Source organism: Scyliorhinus canicula, chromosome 8, assembly GCF_902713615.1.
Source record: "Scyliorhinus canicula chromosome 8, sScyCan1.1, whole genome shotgun sequence".
NCBI lineage: Eukaryota > Metazoa > Chordata > Chondrichthyes > Carcharhiniformes > Scyliorhinidae > Scyliorhinus > Scyliorhinus canicula.
The window spans coordinates 146,776,576-146,804,428 of NC_052153.1; the positions used below are offsets into that span (position 1 = coordinate 146,776,576).

The 27,853-nt window shown below is 46.3% G+C and overlaps 2 protein-coding genes across 4 annotated transcripts in view; one reads left to right on the plus strand and one right to left on the minus strand.

The window, feature by feature from the left end:
- The window catches only part of atg10 (ATG10 autophagy related 10 homolog (S. cerevisiae)), a 381,846-nt gene that overhangs the window by 230,426 nt on the left and 123,567 nt on the right, over positions 1–27,853 (plus strand). The window lies entirely within an intron of this gene.
- On the minus strand, positions 25,603–26,159 carry LOC119970558 (60S ribosomal protein L11-like). Its single transcript, XM_038805375.1, has one exon. The coding sequence runs from the start codon at positions 26,130–26,132 to the stop codon at positions 25,650–25,652; it is 483 nt and encodes a 160-aa protein (XP_038661303.1). The 5' UTR covers positions 26,133–26,159; the 3' UTR covers positions 25,603–25,649.

A 27,853-nucleotide genomic window follows, 5' to 3' on the forward strand; every position in this document is an offset into this window, starting at 1 on the left:
CGCTGGACAGGTTGGAGGTGGGTAAAACCTCAAGTATCTATGGGAGGCTGCTGGTGGAGGATGGGTCTTTGCTGGAGTGAATTAAGGCAAAATGGGCAGAGGAGCTAGGGAGTGAGTTGGAGGAGAGTCTGAATGCCACATCATTGTGTGTGAGGCTCGGGCTCATACAACTGAAGATGGTGCATCGGGCACATCTAACGAGGGCAAGTGTGGGTTGGGTTTTGAGGGGGTAGAAGATAAATGCGAACGGTGTGGAAGGGGCCCAGCGAATCATGTACATATGATCTGGGCATGTCCTCTGCTAGCAAACCTTTGGGACTCTTTTGGTCAGCACCACGTCGGCGACCTTAGGCAGGGAGCTAGAGGCGGGTCCCTGAGAGGCCATATTCAGGTGTTAGAGCTGCCGGAGTTGCAGGCAGGAGCGGGGAAAGTTGTTTTAGCCTTGCCTTGCTGATTGCCAGGAGGCAGTTCTGCTGAAGTGGAGGTCAGCTTCCCCACCCAGTGATTTGGTGTGGCTGGGGAACCTCCTGGAATTTTTGCATTTGGAGAAAGTTAAATACACGCTGAGGGGATTGATTGGAACGATCTATATAAGATGGCAACTCTTTGTTATGTATTTTAAAGAGCTGGCCACTGTCAGCTGTTGGGGGGGCTAGGGGGTTTGGGGGGCTCTTCTTGTTTTTGTGTTATGTTTTTGTATATAAATTGTAAAATGTTCAATAAAAATATTTACCAAAAAAAGAAAATTATAACCATAGCTTAGTTAGATTCAATATAAGAAAACAAAAAGACACTTGTGTCTGTTAAAGGTGCCGAACTGAAAGAGGCCAACTTCCGCAAGATGGAAGAGACTGGGCCATGTTAACTGGGATAAAGTTATCAAACAGGTAGTAGATGAGCAGTGGGAAATTGTCAAGTATAAAATGCCTTGAGTGCAAAATAAACAAAGAAGGCAAAAGAAAATTTATGAAAGCATAAGAGTTTGGTTGGTAAATTGGGAGATTCAGACTAAACTGATGCTTAAAAGGGAGGCATAGAATAAAGTAGAGTAAACATTGCTCAATATAACCATGGGAACTGTAGTAAAAGGGAAGGGCTAAGTGGAGCAGGAAAGAAGCATATCAAATGAAGCAAAAAGGACTTTTGTATGAATATAAAGAGTAAGTAGGTAAATTAATAAAGTAATAAAATTCAACAACCCACACAAGTGCCAGGTGATGACAGTCTCCAACAAAAGAGACTCCAACCATCCAGACAGTCAATGGCATTACCATCACTGAAGATGAACTTAGAGTTTGGATTAGTACTTGGAACTATGATGTTTTTGCCATTACAGAGACTTGGTTAAGGGAGGGACAGGATTGACAGTTAAACATTCCAGGAGTTAGATGTTCAGGTGGGATAGAAGGGGATGTAAAAGGGGTGGGGGAGTTGCACTACTGGTTAAGGAGAATATCACAGCTGTACTGTGGGAGGGCACCCAAGAGGGCACTTGCAGCGAGGCAATATGGGTAGAGCTCTGGAATAGGCAAGGTGCAGTCACAATGTTGGGGATTTATTACAGGCCTCCCGACAGCGAGCGGGAGATAGAGGAGCAGATATGTTGGCAGATTTTGGAAAGTTGTAAAAGCAACAGGATTGTTGTGGTGGGTGATTTTAACTTCCCCCTATATTGACTCTGTTAGTGCTAGGGGCTTGGAAGGGGCAGAGTTTATAATGGGATCCAGGAGGGCTTCTTGAAACAATATGTAGGTAATCCAACTAGGGAAGGGGCCATACTGGATCTGTTATTGGGGAAAGAGCCCGACCAGGTGGTTGAAGTTTTAGCAGACTAGCATTTCGGGAACAGTGACCTATGGCGGCACGGTCCCAGGTTCGATTCCCAGCTTGGATCACTGTCTGTGGAGTCTGCATGTTCTCCCAGTGTCTGCGTAAGTTTCCTCCGGGTGCTCCTGCTTCCTCCCACAGTCCAAAGATGTACAGGTTAGGTGGATTGGCCATGCTAAATTGCCCCTTAGTGTCCAGGAAATTTAGATGCGGTTACTGGGTTACGGGGATGGGGTGGAGGTGTGGGCTTAAGTAGGGTGCTCTTTCCAAGGGTCAGTGCAGACTCGATGGTCTGAATGGCCTCCTTCTGCACTGTAAATTCTAAATACTAAATAATTCAGTAAGTTTTACAATACTGTTGGACAAAGAAAAGAATAGTCATTTTTGGTAGTTTTTCTTTTGTTGTTTATTTGATAATCCCATGGATTTTCACACATATATAAAGAGCAAGAGGGTAGCTAGGGAAAGGGATGGCCCACTTAAGGACAGGGGAGGGAATCAATGCGTGGAACCAGAGGAAATGGGAGAGGTACTGAATGAGTACTTTGCATCAGTATTCACCAAAGTGACGGACTTGGTGGATGATGAATCTGGAGAAGGATGTGTGTCTGGGTCACATTGAGATCAAAAAGGAGGAAGTGTTGGGCATCTTGAAAAACATTAAGGTAGATAAGTGCCCTGGGCCTGGTAGGATTTACCCCAGAATATTGAGAAAGGCAAGGGAGGAAATTGCTGGGGCCTTGACAGAAATCCTTATAACCTCGCTGGCAACAGGTGAGATCCAGAGGTCTGGAGAATAGCTAGTGTTGTTCCTTTGTTTAAACAGGGTAGCAAGGATAACCCAGGAAATTACAGACCGGTGAGCGTTACATCAATGGTAGGGCAATTATTGGAGAGAATTCTTTGAGACAGGGTTTATTCCCATTTAGAAATAAATGGACATATTAATGAGAGGCAGCATGGTTTTGTGAAGGGGAGGTTGTGTATCATTAACTTGATCGTGTTTGCTGAGGAAGTGACAAAGATGATTGATGAAGGTAGGGCAGTGGATGGACTTGAGTAGGACCTTGACAAGGTCCCTCATAGCAGACTTGTACAGAAGGTGAAGTCACATGGGATCAGAGGTGAGTTGGCAAGATGGATGCAAAACTGGCTCGTTCACAGAAGACAGAGGGTCTGAATGGAGGGTTGGGACTAATGGTGTTCCGCAGGGATCAATGTTGGGACCTTTGCTGTTTATAATATAGAAAGTTATTTGGAGGAACATGTAACTGGTCTGATTAGTAAGTTTGTCGACGTCACAAAGGTTGGTGGAATTGGGGATAGCGATGAGGACTGTCAGGGGATACAGCAAGATATAAATTGGTTGGAGACTTGGATGGAGAGATGGCAGATGGAGTGTAATCCAGACAAATGTGAGGTAATGCATTTTGGAAGGTCTATTACAGGTGGGAAATATACGCTAAATTGCAGAACCCTTCAGTGTATTGACAGGCAGACGGATCTGGGTGTATAGGTCCACAGGTCACTGAAAGTGGAAACGCAAGTGGAGAAGGTTGTCAAGAAGGCAAAGGGCATGCTGACTTCATCAGATGGGACATTGAGTTTAAAATTTGCACATCATGCTGTATAGAACCGTAGTTAGGCCACACTTGGCATATAATGTTCAATTCTGGTCACCACATGACCAGAGGGATGTGCAGGCTTTGGAGAGGGTACAGAAGAGGTTTACCAGGATGTTGCCTGGCATGGAGGGCATTAGCTCTGAGGAGAGGTTGGAAAAACTTGGTCTGTTCTCACTGGAACGATGGAGATTGAGGGGCGACCTGAGAGAAGTCTACAAAATTATGAGGGGCATGGACAGAGTGGACAGTCAGAAGCTTTTTCCCAGGGTGGAAGAATCAATTACTAGGGGACATAGCTTTAAGGTGCGAGGGGCAAAGTTTAGAAGACATATGCGAGGGAAGGTTTTTGACACAGAGGGTAGTGGGTGCCTGAAACCCGTTGCCAGAGGAGGTGGTGGAAGCAGGTTAGATAGTGACATTTAAGGGGCATCTTGACGAATACATAAATAGGATGGAAATAGAGGGATACAGATCCCAGAAGTGCAGAATGGTTTAGGTTAGATGGTCAGCATGGTCATAGAACATAGAATACTACAGCGCAGTACGGGCCCTTCGGCCCTCGATGTTGCGCCGACCTGTGAAACCATCTGAAGCCTATCTGACCTACACTATTCCATTTTCATCCATATGTCTATCCAGTGACCACTTAAATGCCCTTAAAGTTGGCGAGTCTACTACTGTTGCAGGCAGGGCGTTCCACACCCCTACTACTCTCTGAGTAAAGAAACTGCCTCTGACATCTGTCCTATATCTATCCCCCCTCAATTTAAAGCTATGTCCCCTCGTGTTGGTCATCACCATCCGAGGAAAAAGACTCTCACTGTCCACCCTATCTAACCCTCTGACTATCTTATATGTTTCTATTAAGTCACCTCTCAGCCTTCTCCTCTCTAACGAAAACAACCTCAAGTCCCTGAGCCTTTCCTTGTAAGACCTTCCCTCCATACCAGGCAACATCCTAGTATTCTAGGTCAGCGCAGGCTTGGAGGGCCGAATGGCCTGTTCCTGTGCTGTACTTTTCTTCTTTGAATCCCTCACTATCAACATCTTGGGGGTTACCATTGACCAGAAATTTAATTGGACGAGCCACGAGGTACAAGAGCAGGTTAGAGGTTTTCCGGAGAGTAACTCACCTCCTGCCTCCCTAAAGCTTGTCCACCATCTACAAGGCACAAATCAGGAGTGTGATGCAATACTCTTCTCTTGTCTGGATGAATGCAGGTCCAGCAACACCCAAGAAGCTCAACACCATCCAAGACAAAGCAGCTCGCTTGATTGACACCCCATCAACCATCTCCGACATCCCCTCCCTCCATCAATGAGGAACAGTGGCAGCAGTGTATACCATCTACAAGATGCACTTCAGCAACTCACCAAGGCTTCCTTGAGAACACCTTCCAAACCCCCGGTCTTTGCCACCATGAAGCGCAGGGACAGCAAATGTATGGGCTAGAACCACCTGCAAATTCCCCTCCAAGTCACACACCATCATGACTTGGAACTGTATCGCTGTTCCTTCATTGTCAGTGAGCCAATATCCTGGAACTCCCTTCCTAGCAGCACTGTGGGTGTACCTACATCACATGGACTGAAGCAGTTCAAGAGGTGGCTCACTCACACTTTCTCTAGGGCAATAAAGGACGGGCAATGAAAATGCTGACCCAGCATGTCATGAAGGGATGGGCACAGGTACGATGGAGAGATTAGATAAATATTTTACACTGGTCTTTGCAAATATTGATGGAAGTGAGAACATTTGTATACTAGATGCAGCTATGGAGCACCTTATAGCGGAAACAAGTGGAATTGGTTATGAAAAGTAGTGGCACTCAACGTAGCTAAGTTCCTGGGTTCTAATGGTTTGTGTCCTTGGCTGTTAAGAAAAATACCAGAAAATAGATGACAGACTCTGGTCACTTTTTTCAGTGCTGTTTAAATATGTAAAGTGGTTCAGGTACTGGAGAATAGCCAAATTAACACTCTTGTTCAAGAAGGAATCGAAGGTTAAGCCACATAACCATAGATCACCATGAGAAATGCAAATTGTGGGGAAGCGTTCCGAATGCATAATTTGATATAAATTTAGCAAGCCTTTTGTTATTTATGAGTTAATTGTCGAGGTCCAACATGGATTAAAGTCCAGTTGTTCTTTACATATCGAAGAGAATTTTCAGAAGAATTTGATGAGGTGTCTTAACAAAATACAAGCCACAATAATTAAAGTGTACAAGTGTAACAGCATGGATAGAAAATTGGAAGACAGTAAGTAAAGTAAGTGTAATTGACTGTTCTTTGGATTGGAGGAGCATTGGGCGTGGTGTCCAGGGGTTCATGCAGGGGTTTCTTATGTTCATGGTATGTCATAGGTGCCTTGGATGCAATCTCAAAAGTTTCAAACTACATTGAAAATTGAAGATTGGCAAACAGTGAGGAGACATGCCAAAGCTTTCTGGAAGACGTAGACAGATTAGCAGGATGGTTAGACAGGTGGCAGGTAATATTTAAGGTGGGTAAGCATAAGGCAATATATGTTGAAAGAATAAGCAAAGAGTATACACCACCTTCCTTCTGTCTTTTGTACCACATGAGAAATTCCATTTCTTCCACTGCTTCGAGAGCAGATTGCGCTGTAGGCTGTTTCTGAAATGAAGATGCTTTCTTTGTGAGCAGGTTATTAACTGCCAACTCCATGCCAGACACCTAGCAACACTTGTGGGTGAGGAATGTGAGTACCTCACTGATTGTTGATTCTGTATTTAGAGGCTAGATTTCTGTGTAATGGTAAGAAGGCTTTCATCGGATGTAATATTAAGCCAGTATTCAAGGATTCGAACTCTAATTTCTGTCTAATATGGCAATGAAGTAAACACTTCATAGAATCAAATCATAGAATCTACGGCATGGAGTCAGGCCCTTCGGCCCAAACTGGTCAATGCCAACCAAAAAGCCCATCTAAGCTCACCCTATTTACCTGCATTTGGCCCATATCCCACTAAACCTAATGGAAAGACTCTGAACCAAAGGGTGTGGGTGAATAGGGAGACCTAGGGGTTCGAATAATTAACTTTCTGAAAGTGTGAGTGCAGGTTGAGGACCTTAAAATAAAAACGCAGTACAGCTCATCCAAAAGCAAAATAGTGCATGAACATTTTATCTAAAACCAAAAAGTGCTGGAAATACTCAGTTGGGCAAGCTGCATCTTTGGGGAGAGTAACAAAGTTAACGTTTCAGGTCACCAACCCTTCCTAAGAACTACAACCTCAGAGCTGGTTTAACAGTGCATTTCCAGTAGCGTTTAACTTTTGTACATCTGACTGCCCCCAGGACAGAGCTGGAGATATTTGCTACATCCTGAAGTTTGCAATCACCTGTTCAGTCAAGTAGGTTACTATGGCTCTCTGTTTAATGAGAGCTAATTAAATTTCATCATCTCTTGCCAGACACCAGCAGGCCGAGTGAACACACAGCTTTGCTGGAGTAGCAGGCTTTTCAATGGTGTTGGATGTCATTAGCACACACGCAATGCTTTGCTCGTGCTACATATTCACTCTGCCAAGCTCTAGAACTGAAAGGGATCCCACATCCTCAGCCTCCAGCTGTTGTGTGCTGATAGGTGAAAAAGAGCAATGGCCTGCCAAAGGATGCCTAATGGGGGGATATCTGCTGATCAAAAAGCTGATGACACTTGTGCACAATCCATGAACAAGTGAGCAACATGCATACATTTGAAAGCATTACTGTCACATAAAATGTAATAGGCAAACCATGGGGGTGCTGAAACAATGCGTCCACTGCTTGGACCACTCTGGAGGAACCCCACACTACTTAACAGAATGAATGTTAAGAGTTAGGGCTGTCTGCTGTATGTTACGCATCCTCAACATCGTGAATGGGCAGCCCTTGCCATCATATGGCGAGGACTGGAGTATGAGGAGGAGGAATGGAGGAGGCAACCTGGAAATGTTCTTCCTACCGGGGCTGTTTGTGAATGATTCGTCCTACTATGGGTACCAGTAGCCAAATCCCCAATTACTTATTCATAACAGTCCCACATCCTACTGTTCTACTGACCATCACAGCACTTGTCTACAATACAGAAAAAAATTCAAACTAGATTTATAAGAAAAATCATGCCATATTGTACATACCAATCAATGAATGACCCTTGTGCATTCCCTTAGTGTTTGTGTTCCATATAGCGGAGGAGCAGTTATCTGCCCATCACCTGAAGCCTGATCAGGAGGAAAGAGGTGTTGATTATTTACTGTTGAAGCTTAACTGGTGTGTGTCATCTGGGTCATCTCCGATCAGCTCAACTGTTTATGAAAAGAGCTGCAAAACACACTCATAGTGAGCTTTGTGCACGAGCAAAGGTAGAGGCCACATCCGGAGTGAGGCACAGACAGAGTGAGTTTTAAGTTTGGGAATTTGAAGCAGAGTGGGAATTTGGTGCAGAGCGGGAAGAGGTGCTCTTTGCCTTTGTTTTTTGCTTGGTAACTTTCAAATCTTCAGAGCATGTTCCTGCCCTGCTGTAACTGAGGCTATAAAAGTGACAACATTCAACAAGCTGATTGGTAAATAGTGTAAGGTCAGTAAGTCTTTGCAACTTTTATCACTTATAGTTGAAAATACTTTTGTGGTTTATAAACCGTAAGGGCTATAATTGGAAGTAACAAGGACAAGGAAAGAAGGGCCATATAGAATTGGATTTAATCTATTATCAAGCATCTTCTAAAGGTTTAATTTAAAGAGGTAAGTCATGGCAGGAGAGCTCAAGGCATGGTTTGCTCCTCTTGTTCCATGTTGGAAGTCGGAAACATTTCCAGTGCTGGGACCAGCATGTGTGCAGGAAGTGGCTCCAGATGCAGCTCCTAGGAGCACGGGTTTCAGAGCTGGAGTGGCAGCTGGGGACACTGTGGAACACCCTCAAGGTGGAGAGTGTCATGGATAGCACGTACAGCGAGGTGGTCGGACTGCAGACTCGGACTCCGCAAGCAGGAAGGGAATGGGTGACCACCAGGCAGAGCAAGAGAGCAAGGCCGGCAGTGCAAGAATCTCTTGTAGCCATTCCCCTGCAAAACAGATATCCCGCTTTGGATATTGTTGAGGGGAATGATCTCTCGGGGAAAGCAGCAACAGGCAAATTTGTTGCACCACAGTTGGTTCTGCTGCAGAGTGGAGGAGTAAAAAGTGTGGGAAAGCAATAGTTACAGGGGATTCGATTATAAGGGGCATAGATAGGCATTTCTGTGGCAGCAAATGAGACTCCAGCATGGTCTGTTGCCTCTCTGGTGCTAGAGTCAAGGATGTCCTGGAGTGGTTGCAGGACATTCTGTGTGTGTGTGTGTATATATGTGTATGTGTGTGTGTGTGTCTGTGTGGGGGGGGGAGTTCAAATTCCTGGAGTATTGGGACCTGTTCCGGGGGAGATGGGACCAGTAAAAACTGTACACGTTACACCTGGGCAGGTCTGGGACTGATGTCCCGGGGGAGTATTTGCTAGAATGGTCGGGGAGAGTTTAAACTAAAATGGCAGTGGTTGGGAACCTATGCAAGGTGTCAGGGAAGGAGGAAACGAGGACAAAAACAGAAGACAGAAAGAGGAATAAGAAAAGTGATAGGCAGAGAAACCAAGGGCCAGATTCAAACAGGGTCATGGTGAAAAATATTGGGAGTGAGACAAGTAAAATGAAAAAGACAATCTTAAAGCTTTTATGCTTTAACCCATGGAGCATTCACGATAAAGCGGATGAAGTAATCGCGCAAATAGACTAAACAGGTATGATATAATCGGGAATATGGAGTCATGGCTGCAGGGTGACCAGGGATGGGAACTGAATATCCAGGGTATTCCGTATTTAGGAAGACAGACAAACAAGAAAAGGTGATGGAGTGGCAATGCTGGTTGAAGAGGAAATTAACGCAATTGTGAGGAAGGACATTAGCTCTGACAATGTGGAATCTGTATGGGTAGAGCTGAGAAACACCAAGGGGCAAAAAACATTACTGGACATCGTATAGAAACACCCAAACTGCAATGGTGATGTTGGAAATGGCATTAAACAAGAAATTAGAGACACATACAATGAAGCAACACCTGTAATTATGGGTGGTTTTAATTGGCATATAGAGTGGGTAAATCAAATGAGTCACAATATCATAGAGAAGTAATTCCTGGAGGATATTCAGCATGGTTTTCTGGACCAACACAGTGAGGAATCAACTAGAGAGCAGGCCATCCTAGACTGGGTACTGTGTGCTGAGAATGGAATGATAGGCAATCTAATTATGCAAGATCCCTTGGGGATGAGCGATGATAAGATGATAGAATTTTTCATCATGATGGAGAGTGAAGTAGTTGATTCTGAGACTAGGGTCCTGAATCTTAATAAAGCTAACTATAATGATATGAGGCGTGAGTTGGTTTTGATCGATTGGGGAACGTTACTTCAAGGGATGACAGTGGATAGGCAATGGAAAACATTCAAAGAGTGCATGGGGGAACTGCAACAATTGTTTATTCCTGTCTTGCACAAAAGTTAAATGGGAACGGTGGCCAATCCACGCCTTACAACAGAAATTAGAGATAGTATTCGATCCAAGGAAGAAGCATACAAATTGTCCAAGAAAAACAGCAGGTCTGAGGATTGGGAGCAGTTTAGAATTCAGCAAAGAAGGACCAAGGGATTGATTAAGAAAGGGTAAATAGAGTACAAGAGTAAGCTTGCAGGGAACATAAAAACTGACTAAACATTTCTATAGGCACGTAATGTGAAAAAGATTGGTGAAGACAAATGTGGGTCCCTGACAGTCAGGTACAGGGGAATGTATAATATGTGACAAAGAAATGGCTGAACAACTAAACACATCGTTTGCGCTGTCTTCACAAATGAAAACACAATCAGATAACAGAAAAATTAAGGAACACAGGTTTAGTGAGAGGAGGGAACTGAAGGAGATCAATATTAGTAGAGAAATGGTGTTGGGAAATTTGATGGGATTGAAAGCTGATAAATTCCCTGGGCCCGATATTCTACATCCCAGAGTACTTAAGAAAGTGGCTCTAGAAATAATAGATGCATTGATGGTCATCTTCCAGGATTCTATAGACTCTGGAACAGTTCCTGTAGATTGGAGGGTAGCTAATGTAACTCCACTATTTAAAAAGGGAGGTAGAGAGAAAACAGGGAATTTTAGAACAATCAGCCTGATGTTGATAATGGGGAAAATTCTAGAATCCAATGTCAAAGATTTTATAGCAGAGCACTTAGAAAATAGTGGCAGGATCAGTCAGAGTCAGCATGGATTTATGAAGTGGAAATCATGCTTGACAAATCTACTGGAATACTTTGAGGATGTAATGAGTAGAGTTGACGAGAGGGAGCCAATGATTGTGGTATATTTGGACTTTCAGAAGGCTTTTGACAAAGTTCCGCAAAAGAGATCAGTATATAAAATAAAACCGCATTGGATTAGGGGTAATGTATTGAGGTGAATAGAAAACTGGTTGGCAGACAGAAAACTAAAGAAAAGGAATAAACGGGTATTTTTCAAATTGGCAGGCAATGACTCTAGTGGGGTTCTGCAGGGATCTGTGCTCGGACCCCAGCTATTCACAATATATATTAATGATTTAGATGAGGGTACAAAATGTAATATCTCCAAATTTGTAGATGGCACCAAGTTCGGTGGGAGGGAGAGCTGTGAGTAGGATGATGTAGGGATCCTTCAATATGATTTGGACAGGTTTAGTGAGTGGCAAATGAATGGCAAATGAATATAATTGGGAGAAGTTATCCACTTTGGTCGCAAAAACGAGAAGGCAGATTATTATCTAAATAGCAATAAATTAGGAGAGGGCAATGTGCAATGAGACCTGGATGACCTCGTGCACCAGTCATTGAAAGTAAACATGGAGATACAGCAGGTGGTAAAGAAGGCAAATGGTATAAAGCACAAAGAACAATACAGCACAGGAACAGGCCCTTCGGCCCTCCAAGCCTACACCGAGCACGTGTCCTATCTAGACCAGCCGCCTGTAACCTTCGATACTCCGCCTGTATCCTTCTATACTCCGCCTGTTCATCTGCCTATCCAGATGAGTCTTAAAGGCCACTAAAGTATCTGCCTCAACCACCTCACTTGGCAGTGCATTCCAGGCCATCACCACCCTCTGTGTAAAAAGAACTTGCCCCGCACATCTTCACTGAACCTTTCCCCCTCGCCTTGAACTTGTGCCCCCTTGTAATTGTCATTTCGGCCCTGGGAAAAAGCCTCCAACTGTTCACCCTATCTATAGGCCTAATAATTTTATAAACTTCTATGTTGGCCTTTGTAGCAACAGGATTCGAGTACAGGAGCAGGGATGTCTTGCTGCAATTATACAGAGCCTTGGTGAGGCCACACCTGGAGTATTATGTGCAGTTTTGGCAGTGAAGGTTTACCAGACTGATTCCTGGGATTGCGGGACTGACGTATGACGAGAGATTGAATTGGTTAGGATCTCCTAGAAACGTATAAAATTCTAACAGGACGAGACATGGGAGATGCAGGAATGGTGTTCCTGATGGTGGGTGTGTCCAGAACCAGGGGTCACAGTCTGAGGATATGGGTAGACCATTTAGGACAGAGTGTGTGCAGGAGGGTTTTCTGACACAGTATGTAGACAGGCCAACAAGGGGCGATGCCACATTGGATTTGGTACTGGGTAATGAACCCGGCCAGGTGTTAGATTTAGATGTAGGTGAGCACTTTGGTGATAGTGATCACAATTCGGTTATGTTTACTTTAGCGATGGGCAGGGATAGGTATATACCGCAAGGCAAGAATTATAGCTGGGGGAAAGGCAATTATGATGCTATTCGGCAAGATTTAGGATGTATAGGATGGGGAAGGAAACTGCAGGGGACGGGTACAATCGAAATGTGGAGCTTTTTCAAGGAACAGCTACTGCGTGTCCTTGATAAGTATGTACCTGTCAGGCAGGGAGGAAGTTGTCGAGCAAGGGAACCGTGGTTTACTAAGGAAGTTGACGCACTTGTCAAGAGGAAGAAGAAGGCTTATGTTAGGATGAGACATGAAGGCTCAGTTAGGGCACTTGAGAGTTACAACTTAGCCAGGAAGGACTTAAAGGGAGAGTTAAGAAGAGCGAGGAGAGGACACAAAAAGTCGTTGGCGGATAGGATCAAGGAAAACCCTAAGGCTTTCTATAGGTATATCAGGAACAAAAGAATGACTAGAGTAAGATTAGGGCCAATCAGGGAAAGTAGTGGAAAGTTGTGTGTGGAATCAGAGGAGATAGGGGAAGCGTTAAATGGATATTTTTCGTCAGTGTTTACACTGGAGAAAGACAATGTTGTCGAGGAGAATACTCAGGTTCAGTCGACCAGGCTAGATGAGATTGAGGTTCACAAGGAGGAGGTGTTAGCAATTTTGGAAAGTGTAAAAATAGATAAGTCCCCTGGGCCAGATGGGATTTATCCTAGGATTCTCTGGAAAGCCAGGGAGGAGATTGCAGAGCCTTTGTCCTTGATCATTATGTCGTCTTTGTCGACAGGAATAGTGCCGGAAGACTGGAGAATAGCAAATGTTGTCCCCTTCTTCAAGAAGGGGAGTAGAGACAACCCTGGTACTTATAGACCTGTGAGCCTTACTTCGGTTGTGGGTAAAATGTTGGAAAAGGTTATAAGAGATAGGGTTTATAATCATCTTGAAAAGAACAAGTTGATAGCGATAGTTAACACGGTTTTGTGGAGGTAGGTCATGCCTCACAAACCTTATTGAGTTTTTTGAGAAGGTGACCAAACAGGTGGATGAGGGTAAAGCGGTTGATGTGGTGTATATGGATTTCAGTAAGACGTTTGATAAGGTTCCCCACGGTAGGCTATTGCAGATAATACGGAAGTATGGAATTGAAGGTGATTTAGTGGTTTGGATCAGTAATTGGCTAGCTGAAAGAAGACAGAGGGTGGTGGTTGATGGCAAATGTTCATCCTGGAGTTCAGTTACTAGTGGTGTACCGCAAGGATCTGTTTTGGGGCCACTGCTGTGTGTCATTTTTATAAATGACCTGGAAGAGGGTGTAGAAGGATGGGTTAGTAAATTTGCAGATGACACGAAGGTCGGTGGAGTTGTGGATAGTGCTGAAGGATGTTATAGGTTACAGAGGGACATAGATAAGCTGCAGAGCTGGGCTGAGAGGTGGCAGATGGAGTTTAATGCGGAAAAGTGTGAGGTGGTTCATTTTGGAAGGAGTAACAGGAATGCAGAGTACTGGGCTAACGGCAAGATTCTTGGTAGTGTAGATGAACAGAGAGATCTCGGCATCCAGGTACATAAATCCCTGAAAGTTGCCACCCAGGTTAATAGGGCTGTTAAGAAGGCATATGGTGTGCTAGCCTTTATCAGTAGGGGAATTGAGTTTCGGAGCCACGAGGTCATGCTGCAGGTGTACAAAACTCTGGTGCAGCCGCACCTGGAGTACTGCGTGAAGTTCTGGTCACCACATTATAGTAAGGTGGAAGCTTTGGAAAGGGTTCAGAGGAGATTTACTAGGATGTTGCCTGGTATGGAGGGAAGGTCTTACGAGGAAAGGCTCAGGGACTTAAGGTTGTTTTTGTTAGAGAGGAGAAGGCTGAGAGGTGACTTAATAGAGACATATAAGATAGTCAGAGGGTTAGATAGGGTGGACAGTGAGAGTCTTTTTCCTCGGATGGTGATGACCAACACGAGGGGACATAGCTTTAAATTGAGGGGTGGTAGATATAGGACAGATGTCAGAGGCAGTTTCTTTACTCAGAGAGTAGTAGGGGTGTGGAACGCCCTGCCTGCAACAGTAGTAGCCTCGCCAACTTTAAGGGCATTTAAGTGGTCACTGGATAGACATATGGATGAAAATGGAATAGTGTAGGTCAGATAGGCTTCAGATGGTTTCACAGGTCGGCGCAACATCGAGGTACTGCGCTGTAATGTTCTATGTTCTAAATGTTTTGACCCAGAGAGTGGTCGGCCTGTGGAATTCGCTGCAACAGGAATTAGTTGAGGCCAAAATATGGTATGTTTTCAAGAAGCAGTTAGGGTGAAGGGAATCAAAGGATATGGGGGGATGGGGGAAAGTGGGATTAGGCTGTTGAGTTGGATGATCAGACATGATAATAATGAATGGCATTGCAGGCTCGAAGGGCCAAATGGCCTCCTCCTGCTCCTATTTTCTATGTTTCTATATGCCTTTGTCACTCCTAATGCTACCCCAGTGACTGCAGCATGGCTGGTGGAAGGCTGCTAACTTTCAATGGAGGAGACTGCAGTTGCCTTGGATGATGACCTCGGCCAGCTCGGGGACAACAAAGCCTGTCTGTGGACTGCATCAACTTGACATGGACACCATTACTCTGGCCTTGCTGGCTGATGTGCAACAGCAGGGACACTGATGGAATGGCATACTCACCTACTCCCATTTACTCCCTGGCTGTGCTCCCATTGGTGTTGTGTGCCTCCCTCCCGTTGCCAGGCACAATCTCCCGTGTGGGAGACACGCCGCGGCTCCTTTCTCGCTTGTTCCTCCTGGTGCTAGCTTTCCCCCTCCTGGGATTGGCTATGTGTATACTCTTTGCTTGCTATCTGGTTTCCCCTCCTGCCATCCTCCTCACCATCTCCTGTGCTCCACTGCCCTCGCACCTTGCCTTCCTCTGCTTTAGTTCCCGTATTCAGAGCGAGGCAGTGCGGTCCTGCACAAAGTGTCTCTCAGGTTGATTAAAGTCCCTTCAGGTGATCTTATCACTGCTGCTGTTTTCCCAGCCCCTTTTCCAGGAGAAATTTGTCCACGTCCACAGGGGTCCTGAAAAAATGCTCCCTGCCCTGAAATGACCCAGAGTTTAGCCGGGTGCAGCATCCAAATTTGACTTTGCTATTGTACAAGGTCGCCTTTGCCCTGTCGAACTCCGCTAGGTGCCTGGTCAGGTCTTCCCCATTGTCTTGGTAAATCCTGATCTGGTGTCCTTCGCAATTGCAGGTCATTGTGTGCCTGGTTCAGCGCAGAATTCTTTCCCGGTCCTGATACCGGTGCATCTTAGCGATTATTGCTCTTGGCTGCTCTCCAGCCTTGGTTTTTGGCAGGATCGACCAGTGGTCTCTGTTTATTTCTGTTGGGTTAGGGAAGCTATCCCTTCCCACCAGGTTTCCCAGCATCTGGGCTACATAGTCCGTGGGGTCTTTGCCTTCCAGCCCTTGCGGCAGGCTCACTATTCTTCGGTTTTGCCACTATAACCGGTTCTCCTGGTCCTCTATTTTCCCCTTCAGACTTCCCTGCATCACGACAACCTCGTTATTTCCGTCTCCAGCATGGCGACTCGGTCGGTTGAGGCTCTTTCTACTTCTTTGATGGTGTTTCCCCTGGGCCTCCAGCTGCCTTTCTGCCTTGTCCTGGACTACCTGCATGGTTGCCAGAGCCTCCGTGACCGCCACCCTGACCGCAGCTTGGATATCGGTCTTTCTCTCTTCCCTATGTTCTCTTAGTTCCCAGGAGAGGACCTTCTCGCTCTAGTATGGCCAGCGCTTCATCGCCTCATGTGTCTGCTGCTTCGGCCATTTTATTCTCCTGGTTTCTTCATTTCTTGTCTCCTTTCAGCCTCTGGAGATACGGTTGTTCGGCATCCTCTCTTGTATTATTTTTTTTTTTTTTTAATAATTTTTATTGAAAGAGTTTTTCCATACAAACATTTACCCCTACTAATTTTTAAATTATTTACAACACAATCCCTCTAGGCAAATATCCCTCCCTCGCCCGCCCTCTCGCGCGCACCAGTCCTCCCCCCCCCCCCCCCCCCAAGCAACAACTTAACAAACAAGGCAGCCTACAGTTTCAGACATGAGCAGCGAGCAGACTTGCCCGCGTTACAGTCGTGCATGTCCCCCCACGACCGTTGCTGCCCCCCCCCTCCCCCCGGGTTGCTGCTGCCACGACCCCGAACGCCTATCTCTGATCTAAAAAGTCAAGGAAAGGTTGCCACCACCTGGAGAATCCCTGTACCGACCCTCTCAGGGCAAATTTGATCCTTTCTAGCTGAATATAGCTAGCCATATCGTTAATCCAAGTTTCAACGCTTGGAGGCCTCGCATCCTTCCATTGAATTAATATCCTTCGTCGAGCCACTAGGGACGCAAAGGCCAGTATTCCGGCCTCCCTAGCCTCCTGTACCCCCGGTTCTACCCCGACCCCAAAGATCGCAAGCCCCCATCCTGGTTTGACCCTGGACCCCACCACCTTCGACACCGTCCTTGCCACCCCCTTCCAGAACCCTTCCAGCACCGGACATGCCCAGAACATATGCACATGGTTCGCAGGGCTTCCCAGACATCTGACACACCTGTCCTCACTCCCAAAGAACCGGCTCATCCTTGTCCCCGTCATGTGAGCTCTATGCAGCACCTTAAATTGAATGAGGCTCAGCCTCGCACACGAGGAGGAAGAATTGACCTTCTCCAGTGCATCCGCCCATGTCCCGTCTTCTATCTGCTCTCCCAGCTCCCCTTCCCACTTGGCTTTCAGCTCCTGCCCTGATGCTTCTTCCGCCTCCTGCATTATCTTGTAGATGTCTGATATCTTCCCCCCTCCGACCCAGACCCCCGAGAGCACCCTATCACTCGCCCCCTTACTGGGGAGCAGGGGGAACCCCTCCACCTGCCGCCTAGCAAATGCCTTCACTTGTAAATATCTGAACATGTTTCCCGGGGGGAGCTCAAACTTCTCCTCCAGCCCTCCCAGGCTCGCAAACCTCCCCTCTATAAATAGGTCCTTCAGCTGCCGTATGCCCACCCTGTGCCAGCTCTGAAATCCCCCGTCGATGTTCCCCGGGATGAATCTATGGTTCCCTCTTATTGGCGCCGCCAACAGACCTCCCATTTCCCCCCTGTGTCGCCTCCACTGCCCCCATGTCTTGAGGGTGGCCGCCACCACCGGGCTCGTGGTGTACCTCGTGGGGGGGAGCGGCCATGGTGCCGTTACTAGGGCCCCCAGGCTTGTGTTGCCACAGGACGCCCTCTCCATTCGTTTCCAAGCTGCCCCCTCCCCTTCCATCATCCACTTGCGCACCATTGACACATTTGCCGCCCAGTAATACCCCGAGAGATTGGGTAGTGCCAGCCCTCCACTGTCCCTACTCCGCTCCAAAAAGACCCTCCTCACCCTTGGGGTGCCGTGCGCCCACACGTAGCTCATGATGCTACTCGTCACCTTTTTGAAGAAGGCCCTAGGGAGGAAGATGGGCAAGCACTGAAATAAAAACAAGAACCTTGGGAGGACCGTCATTTTGATTGACTGCACCCTCCCCGCCAGCGACAGCGGTACCATGTCCCACCTCTTAAATTCCTCCTCCATCTGTTCCACCAGCCTGGAAAAGTTCAACTTGTGGAGGGTCCCCCAGTTCCTTGCCACCTGCACCCCTAAGTACCTAAAGCTCTTTCCTGCTCGCTTGAAGGGGAGTCTCCCAATACCCTCTCCCTGGTCCCCCGGGTGTATCACAAAAACCTCGCTTTTGCCCAAATTTAGTTTGTACCCCGAAAAGTCCCCAAACTCTGCTAATAGTTCCATTATCTCCGGCATTCCCCCTTCTGGGTCTGCCACGTACAGCAGTAGATCATCCGCATACAGCGATACTCGATGTTCCTCCCCTCCCCTAGTCAGTCCTCTCCACCCCCCTGAACCCCTCAGTGCCACTCTCTTGTATTATTGTTAGCTAGGATGACGGGATACTTCTCCCCCCCCCCCCCCCCCAGTTTTAGCAGGCTATTTTGGGTAAAAGAGCATATTTTCGGGTTCATAGGGGGAGAGCCACCTGACTGTGTGACTACTCAGCACTTCCCCGTCACCGGAAGAATGTTTTTCTTAAACCAAAAACCGTTAATCGCCATGGTTGAAAAGTTGGCAATGATAACCACATCAAATCTCATCCTCACCTAAAGTTTTTATGACATTATATTGTATTCCATTATTTGTATTACAGCAGGCTCACAAAATGTTGCTCAAAGCCAGAGTTACAGTGATAAATGAATAATTATTTCCTCTGCTGATGGTGAGTGACTGACAGAAAGGGCTTGAGTTTAAATCCCCTTTTCCTTTGTCTGCTAATTAAGCTATTGTCAATCATCTTTGTGTAACTGGTGTTCTGAAATGTTAAATGGCAATTGCGAACAGCTCAGTGACTGTGCTGTAAACCATGCCCGTTGGAGGCAGGAGATTCATCAATTTGATGTTGCCCACTGCTGCCAAAAGGAATGCTGCTCTAACACTTCAGACCATAGCTCTGGTGCAGGAATTAGCTTTTTCTTCGACCAGGAAAAGAGTTGATATGTATTGTGTCTGAAATTTGATCACCGTGTTTTAAGATTTGAGGTATGATTTTGATTTAACACCACCTCTACCGCCCTGCTTACCTACCTCCCAATCCCGGGTGGGAAACTCACTTGAATCCAATTGGTCGCTGTTTCACACACACCACATGATATCATGGCATGTCAAGCCATTTGATGGTGTCACTTATCCCTCCCTGTTCTCCAAAAACATTTTGTCACACCTTTTCCTTTTCCAGCCCTCCTCACCCTCTACTGTTGCAAGCACTCTCTCCTCTCTCTTCCCCAATTCATGTTGGCATCCTCCTCTCCCCTTCCTCAGTCAGTTCAAATGGGAACTCTCCGAATCCCTCTGTCTCCCAGTATAGTCTGACACATTTCTCCCTTTCCCCCTGTAAGTTGCCACGTGGGCAAGAATGATGTGGACTAAACTGGTTGCAGGCCTGTGTTTTTTTTACTTCATCCTCTCTTTCCATCTTTCTGTGTCAATATCGTGCCTATGCTTAAGTGATTCCTGCAGGCTGCAGCTAAATACTCCATGAAATCACTTCATCTCTTAACTGCAGCATGATGCAGCACCAAGGATTATGCTCTGATTTGGAATTACAGATCTCGCAAAACTATTTGCAAAAAGCGTGAGATAAGGTACCGTGCAAAGGCTACTTAATAATATGAGAGCCCACGGTGTTGGGAGAAGTATGGATAGAGGATTGGCTAACTGGTAGAAGACAGAGGGTTGGGATAAGAGGGGAATTTTCAGGATGGAAATTTGCAACTAGTCACGGGGTCAGTGCTGGGCCCAGAATTATTTACAATATGCATTGACTTGGAAGAGGGAAATGAATGTACAATTGTCAAGTTTACGGATGGCACAAAATTAAGTGGGGAAGGAAGTGGTGAGTATGCCACAAAGAGTTCACACAGGGATATAGACAGGTTAAGTGAGTGTGTAAAAACTTGGCGGATGGAATATGATGCAGGGAAATGTGAAGTTATGGTCTTCAGTAGGAAGAATAAAGGAGCTGTGTAGCATTTAAATAGAGAAAGACTGCAGAAATCTGTAGCACAGAGGGATTTGCGGGTTCTTGTGCATAAATTACAAAAAGCTAGCATGCAAGTTCAGCAGGTAATAGGAATGTCGGCCTTTATTTTCAAAGAATGGAGCATAAAAATGGGGAATCTTTTGAAAACAATGCATGCCTGGAATACCATGAAGTTTTTGTCCTCTTATCTAAGGAAATATATACTGGCATTGGAGGCAGCTCAGAGAAGGTTCACTAGGTTGATCCTGTGTATGATGGGATTTTCTTATGAGGCGAGGTTCTCTAGATTGGGCCTGTACGTGTTAGAGTTTAGAAGAATGAGAGGTGACCTTATTAATACATATATAATTTTTGGAGGCCTGGACAGGGAGATGCTGAGAGAATGGTTTCCCTTGTGGAAGAGTCTAGGATCAGAGGGTACAATCTCAAAGTAAAGGGTCACTCATTTAAGACAGAGATGAGGAGGAATTTCTTCTCTCTGAGGGTAATGAATCTGTGGAATTATTTACTGCAGAGAGCTGTAGAGGCTGGGTCATTAAAGCGGGAAAATTGAGTTGAGGATTATCACATCAGATCAGTCATGAACTCATAGAATGGTGGAGCAAACACGATGGCCTGAATGGCCTACTTCTACTTTTGTACCTTATGGTCTATCACAAGAATTCCTATCTCTAAATGTGTTCCTCAAGAACAGCATCAGTCAGGAGTTGGGACCCTAATTTACGAGTGTAAACTTGAAAAAAGACACTGACCTCAAATGCTGACTATATAAGTGAAATGCAGCCGGGCTTTGCACTGCGCGGCTGCTCGCCCCCCCACTGGACAGAGGATCGGTGCAGCTGTTGGGCCGTATTTTCTGGTGTAAAATGGCACTGTTCCCGCACCGGCGTCAGCACTTAATCTGCAAATCAGAGAATCCAGCCCGCTGTCTCCGTCACCATGTGAAACACTCGTGTGAGATCACGCTCAGATTGAAGAGACTAAGGGCGAGATTCTCCGCACTCCCGACGGTGCGGAGAATAGCGTGGCTCGTAAAATTTTACGGCCACGCTGTTCCGACGCCCTCCCGATATTCTCCCCCCCCCCACGCCCGACTCCCGATACGAATCGCTGCCGCCGTTTTTTTACGGCCGGCAGCGATTCTCAGCTGATGGATGGGCCGAGTTCCCAGCCCTTTACGGCTGTTTTTACGAACGGCAAACAGACCTGGTCTGGCCGTTCGTAAAAACGGCCGTAAACTCTCGATTTTTAAAACCATGGCACCGATTGGCACGGCAGTACCCGATGCCCGCGCACTCTTTGTCCCTCCGCCGCCCCGTTGTATCACTTCGCGGGGCGGCTGAGGGGCATCCCGGCCCGCGCATGCGCGGGTTTCGCGCAAATGCGCGATGACATCATCCGCGTATGCGCGGGTTGGAGTCTTCCAATCCGCGCATGCGCGGCTGACATCATATGACGCGTCAGCCGGCGCTAACTCTGGCAAGCGGGCTTAACAAAATTCGTTAAGCCCGCGATGCCGGAGTTTACGGCGTCGGCATGCTAGCCCCGACCGGGGACCAGAATCGGTTCCCGGTCGGGAAGGGGGGGGGCTGGCGTCAAACCCGCCCGGATTTGACGCCAGCCTTACGATTTCTCCCCATATGGGAGAATCGCGCCCTCTATTTGTGATGATTTGAACAAGATTGGAAGATGCACCGAGCTTAGCTGGAGGGAAGAATCTCCAATGCATCCCTCACTGTGAATATCCGTTCAGGGAAAGGGAAAATGAAGCAAGCCATCGGGGCTTGAGAATAGTTTAAGACTGATTCCTGGAGAATAAAGTGTCCATTTAAGTGACAGAGTAAAGTAGAAAGGTGGAGAGGAATTTTCTGTTGTTCAAAGAGTTAAATCGGGCATCTTTTCTGTAGTTTAGAACTTAAGTTTCCTACTAAATAATGAATAGACAATTTGGCTTTTAATTTGTCTATGACAGGAAAAGTCTTAAAGCTTGAAGTTTTGTTTCATTCAGCCACTGGAAATTTGAATATATTGCTGCATCAATCTCTATGAGGATCGTAACAACAGATTAGAAAGGGTTAAACAAGCTGTACCAGGATGTATTTATGAGTTGCCACCTTCCCTGGGGGAAATAAAGAAAGAAAAACTAGGAAAAGCTGACAGGGTCGTCTGGAAGCCAACCACAGCTATATACCAGGTACTAATCTGTTCCACATTTCACGTACATCGACAAAATATGGTGTATGCAGTTTGTAATGTGTAATGACTTGCATAACTGCAAACCAAACTTAATTCGGGGGAAAAAACCTGGTAAGTAACAGAATGACTTGATGTTCTGATATCCAGCCCTTAGCATGAAAATACATGAGCTCTTGTCTCACTATAGCAACATACATGAAAACCTGAGGCTTATTTTGTTCCCAGTGTTTCTGGCTGAATTGCAGTAAACTTGGAGCCTGTGCACTGTGCGATACTCAACTGGACCTCCAAAAGTAATGTTGATTCAGGCTGCACCACTCACTGGGCCAGATTGTATGGCAAATCACCAAAAAATGTGCGAGCTATTCATTTGCACCGACTGTTGTGTTGAGCATTTGTGGGGGAGCGCAGAATGATCCAGGAACCGAGTGCTAAATCAGGAATTTGGTGCCGAGGGTGAAGGAAGGACTATTTTTTCTTCTTGCTTTAGCTTCAGTCATTCTCTTGTCGCCAAGATAGGAATCGTGACTTGCTATTACTTTAGCAAACTAACTTAGTAACTAATTGACTAATCAAAAAAGTCAGGTTAGACAGACATGGCAGGGATTGTGGTGTGCCATAACTGCAGCATGTGGAAATCTGTGCAATGCATTACAGTTTTGGACAACCGCATCTTGTGTTAAGTGTCTGCAGATTGAGCAACTTTGATTCAGACTTACTGAGCTGGAGTCTGAGTTGCAGAGATTGTGGGGCATCCGCAAGGGGGAACGTTATCTGAACACTTTGTTCCAGGAGGTAGACACACCCCTTAGATCAGTAGCACTTTACAGCTGATCACCGATCTGGGACAGGGTGTGACAGTAAGTCAGATAAGTAAGGGGGTCTGGCATGTAGTGATGGAGAGGTCTCGCTCCTTAACAAGCAGGTGCAAGGTATTTGCTTCCTGTGTGGATTAAAACAAGAAATGCAGAGAATAGGTGAACAACATAGGTCCTAAAAGCAGAATGTAGGGAGTTAGTGAGTAAGTTGAATATTAAGACCTTAAAGCTAGTTTTGAGAGACTGAGGAAACATCAGCCTTCAATGGACATAACAGATGAGAGGACACCTTAACTGTGCTCCAACCATGGATAAGGATGTGTTCGAGGAAATCCCCCAACAAATATGATCTTCGACTCCCACCAAATGTGGATGAAGTAGAAGTCGCCATGAAACACATGAAGAATGGAACAGCTGCAGGAGTGGGTGGGATTCCAGCAGCGATTTTCAAACTTGGAGGGGAAGAGATCACCTGTTAACCCCATCAGCTACTCCTGAAAATCTGTCTACCTCGGGGATGCTATCATCGCCATCATCTTCAAGAAAGGAGACAAAGCGGACTACCGAGGAGTGTCCCTACTCACCATCAGCAGGAAGATTATCGCCTGAATCCTTGCTAGCCACCTTCTCCCAGTCTCTGAAGAAATCCTTCTGAAAAGCCTGTGTGCCACCTGGCAACTTAAAAAAATTTTTTAAAATAAATTTAGAGTACCCAATTATTTTTTTTCCAATTAAGGGGCAATTTAGCGTGGCCAATCCACCTAACCTGCACATCTTTGGGTTGTGGGGGTGAAACCCACGCAGACATGGGGAGAATGTGCAAACTCCACACGGAGAGTGACCCAGGACCGGGATCCACCTGGCAACTTGAAGAGAAATACCAGGAGTACCATCAACCACCCTACATGGCCTTCATTGATCTGACCAAGGCTTTTGATTCAGTCAATCGGGAAGCGCTATGGAAGTCCCTGTCAATGGCCAGCTGTCCAGGGAAATCCATTAACATCCTCCGACTCCTCCATGGCAAGATGTTGGAGACAACCCTCACTGATGAAATAAGGCAGAAACAAGAATAAAGAACAGTATAGCACAGAAACAGGCCCTTCCTCTCTCTAAGCCTGTACCGAACATGATATCTGTCTAAACTAAAGCCTTCTGCACTTCCGGGTTCCATATCCCTCTATTCCCGTACGCCATGGAGCACAGCGCGGCCGCTAGAGGGGAAATGGTGTTTGACAAATGTATTTGTGGATATAGTTAGTAGGGTGCGGAAAGGGGAACAGATTTCCAAAAGTCATTTGATAATGTGCCACAGAAAAAAGTTGACACAAAAGATAAAGACCCATGGAGTTGGGGAAGGATAAAGGATTGGTTAACGGACAGGAAATATAAAGGCAACAGAGCATTTTCTGTTTGTCAGGCTGTAACTAGTAGAGTTTTTAAGAATTATTTTTATTCCTTTACAGGATATGGGCGCCGCTGGTTAAACCAGCATTTATTGCCCATCCCTAGTTGCTCTTCAGAAGGTGGAGGTGAGTTGCCTTCTTGAATCGTTGCAGTCCTTGAGGTGTAGGTACACTGTCCGTGCTGTTAGGGAGGGAGTTTCAGAATTTTTCGCCAGTGACAGTGAAGGAACGGCAATATATTTTCAAGCTAGGGTGGTAAGTGACTTCGAGTGGAACCTCCAGGTGGTTACGTTCCCAGATATCTGTTGCTCTTGTCCTTCTGGATGGTAGTGGTCATGGGTTTGGAACGTTTTGTCCAAGGAACCATGGTGAGTTACTGCAGTGTATCTTGTAGATGGTGCACGTGGCTGCCACTGTATGTTGGTGGTGGAGGATTTAAATGTTTTTGTGGAAGGGGGTGCAATCAAGCGGGCTGCCTTGTGGTGGTGTTGAGCTTCTTGAGTGTTGTTGGAGCTGCACTCATCCAGGCAAGTGGAGAATATTCCATTATTCTCCTGATGGTGGACTAGCTTAGGAGGGGTGGGGGGTGGGTAGGGCCAGGAGGTTAGTTATTCACTGTGGGATTCTTAGCCTTTGACCAGCCCTGGTCATCACAGTATTAATATGGCTTGTCCAGTTCAGTTTCTGATCAATGGTAACCCCCGGGATGTTGTTTGTGGGGGATTCAGCAATGGTAATGCCATTGAATGTCAAGGGGCAGTGGTTAGATCCTCTTTTGTAGGATATAGTCATTGTCTGGCACTTGTGTGGTGCGACTGTAACTTGCCACATGTCAGCCCAGCCTGGATATTGTCCAGATCTTGTTACATTTGGACATGAACTGCTTCATTCTCTGAGGAGTCGGGAATTTGTCTGAACAATATGCAGTCATCCGCAAACAGCCCCACTTCTGACCTTATGATGGAAGGGAGGTCATTGAAGCAACTGAAGATGGTTTGGCCTGGGACACTACCCTGAGGAACTCCTGCAGTGATGTCCTGGTGGTTGACCTCCAACCACCATAACCATCTTCCTTTGTGCCAGGTATGACTCGAACCAGCGGAGAGTTTTCCCCCTGATTCCCATTGACTCCAGTTTAGCTAGGGCTCCTCGATGCCATACTAGGTCAAATGCTGCTTTGATGTCAAAGGCAGTCACCCTCATCTCACGTCTGGCATTCAGCTCTTTTGCCCCTGTTTGAACCAAGACTGTAATGAGATCAGGAGCTCAGTGACCCTGGCGGAACCAAAACTGAGCATCCGCGAGCAGGTTTTTGCTAAGTGCTGCCTGATAGCACTGTTTTTTTTAGTTAGAAATGGCTTTTATTGCATGTTTCATGTGCTCTTCAAATTATTTTCCAGGCAGGAGGATACCATCATATTTCTGCTGAAACCACCTCATTGATTCTCCCTTGGAAATTTTGTGTTTTGACCCAATCACCTTTTTATCAGAAATGCTGAAACCCATGACCACATAGAAATCCAGACCATAAATTCCAATACTAGGATCATACTTGATGCCCAGATCAATGTGTCCCTGGATCCCAAAGCCAAAGTTCCCAGTGTTACAGAAGTTGCTCTTCCTCAGTTCATATTCCCGAACCTTCAGACCTTTCTCTAAAATTTCCTCGGCTTTGGCTCCACGGATTGTGCAATGAACAGCAATATTTTCATTTCTTTGAATCCCAAATGACCGCACAGTGCAGCGAGCTTTAGAAAACACTGCGGTCTGGCCAGTGAGTTGCTCCAATACTTTAGCAGCTCTGGTGAGTCTGTCACCACTTTCATCTACACAGATATTCAGACATAGCTTCCTAATGCGGAGCTCACGCATAGGACTTTCCTTCTTTTCACCCACCACACCCACTGCAGTTCAACAGCGAAAGCTTGATAGCACTGTTAGTGACTCCTTCCATCATTTTGCTGATGATGGACAGTAGACTGATGGAGCAGTAGATGGCAGGGTTCGATTTGTCATGTTTCTAGTGCACAGGACACACCTGGGCAATTTTCCACATTGTCGGGTAGATGCCAGTGTTGCAGCTGTACTGGAACAGCTTGGCTAGGGCTGCGGCAAGTTCTGGAGCACAAGTCTTCAGTACTATTGCCGGGATATTGTCAGGGCCCATAGCCTTTGCAGTATCCAGTGCTTCAGCCGTCTGTGATGCTAGGGACCTACGGAGGAGACGAGATGGATCATCCATTCGGCATTTCTGGCTGAAAATTATTGCAAATGCCTCTTTTGCACATATGTGCGGGCTCCTCCATCATTAAGGATGTGGATATTTGTGGAGCCTCCTCTTCCTCCAGTGAGTTGTTTAATTGTCCATCACCATTCATGGCTGGATGTGGCAGGACTGCAGAGCTTAGATCTGATGCGCTCATTGAATCACTTAGTTCTGTCTATCACTTGCTGCTTATGCTGTTTGGCACACAAGTAGTCCTGTGTTGTAGCTTCACCAGGTTGACACTTCATTTTTTGATCTGATGTTGTCCTGGCAGGCTCTCATGCACTCTTCATTGAACCTGGGTTGATCCCCTGGCTTTTGATGGTAATGGTAGAGTGGGGGATATGCAGGCCATGAGGTTGCAGATTGTGGTTAAATACAATTCTGTCGCTGCTGATGGCCCACAGCGCCTCATGGATACCCAGTCTTGAGTATTAGATCTGTTCAAAATCTATCCCATTTAGCCCGGTGGTAGTACCAGACAACACGCTGGAGAGTGAAGACGGGACTTTGTCTCGACAAAGACTGTGCGGTGATCATTTCTACTGATACTATCATGAACAGATGAATCTGCAGCAGGCAGGTTGATGAGGATGAGGTCAAGTATATTTTTCCCTCTTGTTGGTTCCCTCATCACCTGCTGTAGTCCCAGTCTAGCAGTTATGTCCTTTTGCATCCGGCCAGCTCAGTCTGTGGTGGTACGACTGAACCGCTCTTGGTGATGGGTATTAAAGTCCCCCACCCAGAGCAAATTCTGTGCCCTTGCCACCCTCAGTGCTTCCTCCAAGTGATGTTCAATATGGAGGAGTACTGATTCATCAGCTGATGGTGACCGGCACATGGTAATCAGCAGGAAGTTTCCTTGCCCATGTTTAACCTGAAGCTATGAGACTTCATGGGGTCCAGAGTCGATGTTGAGGACTCCCAGGGCAACTCCCTCCCGACTGTATACCTCTGTGCCAACCCCTCTGCTGGGTCTGTCCCGCCGGTGAGACAGGACATACCCAGGAATGGTGATAGTGATGTCTGGGACATTGTCTGTAAGGTATGATTATGTGAGTTTGACCATGTCAGGCTGTTGCTTAACTAGTCTGTGTGACAGCTCTCTCAACTTTTACACAAGCCCCAGATGTTAGTAAGGAGGAGTTTGCAGGGTCAGCAGGGCAGGGCTGGGCTTGCCATTGTCGGCCCCGGACCTGGTTCAATGCTGGGTGTCTGCCTGGTTTCATTCCTTTTTCATATTTTATTAGCGCTTAAATACAAATATGGCTTGCTAGGATCATTTTAGAGGGCATTTAAGAGTCAACCACATTGCTGTGGGTCTGGG

Coding starts and splice junctions, on each gene's coding strand:
- LOC119970558 (XM_038805375.1), bottom strand. CDS start 26,132: ATGCGTGAGCTCCGCATTAGGAAGCTATGTCTGAATATCTGTGTAGAT.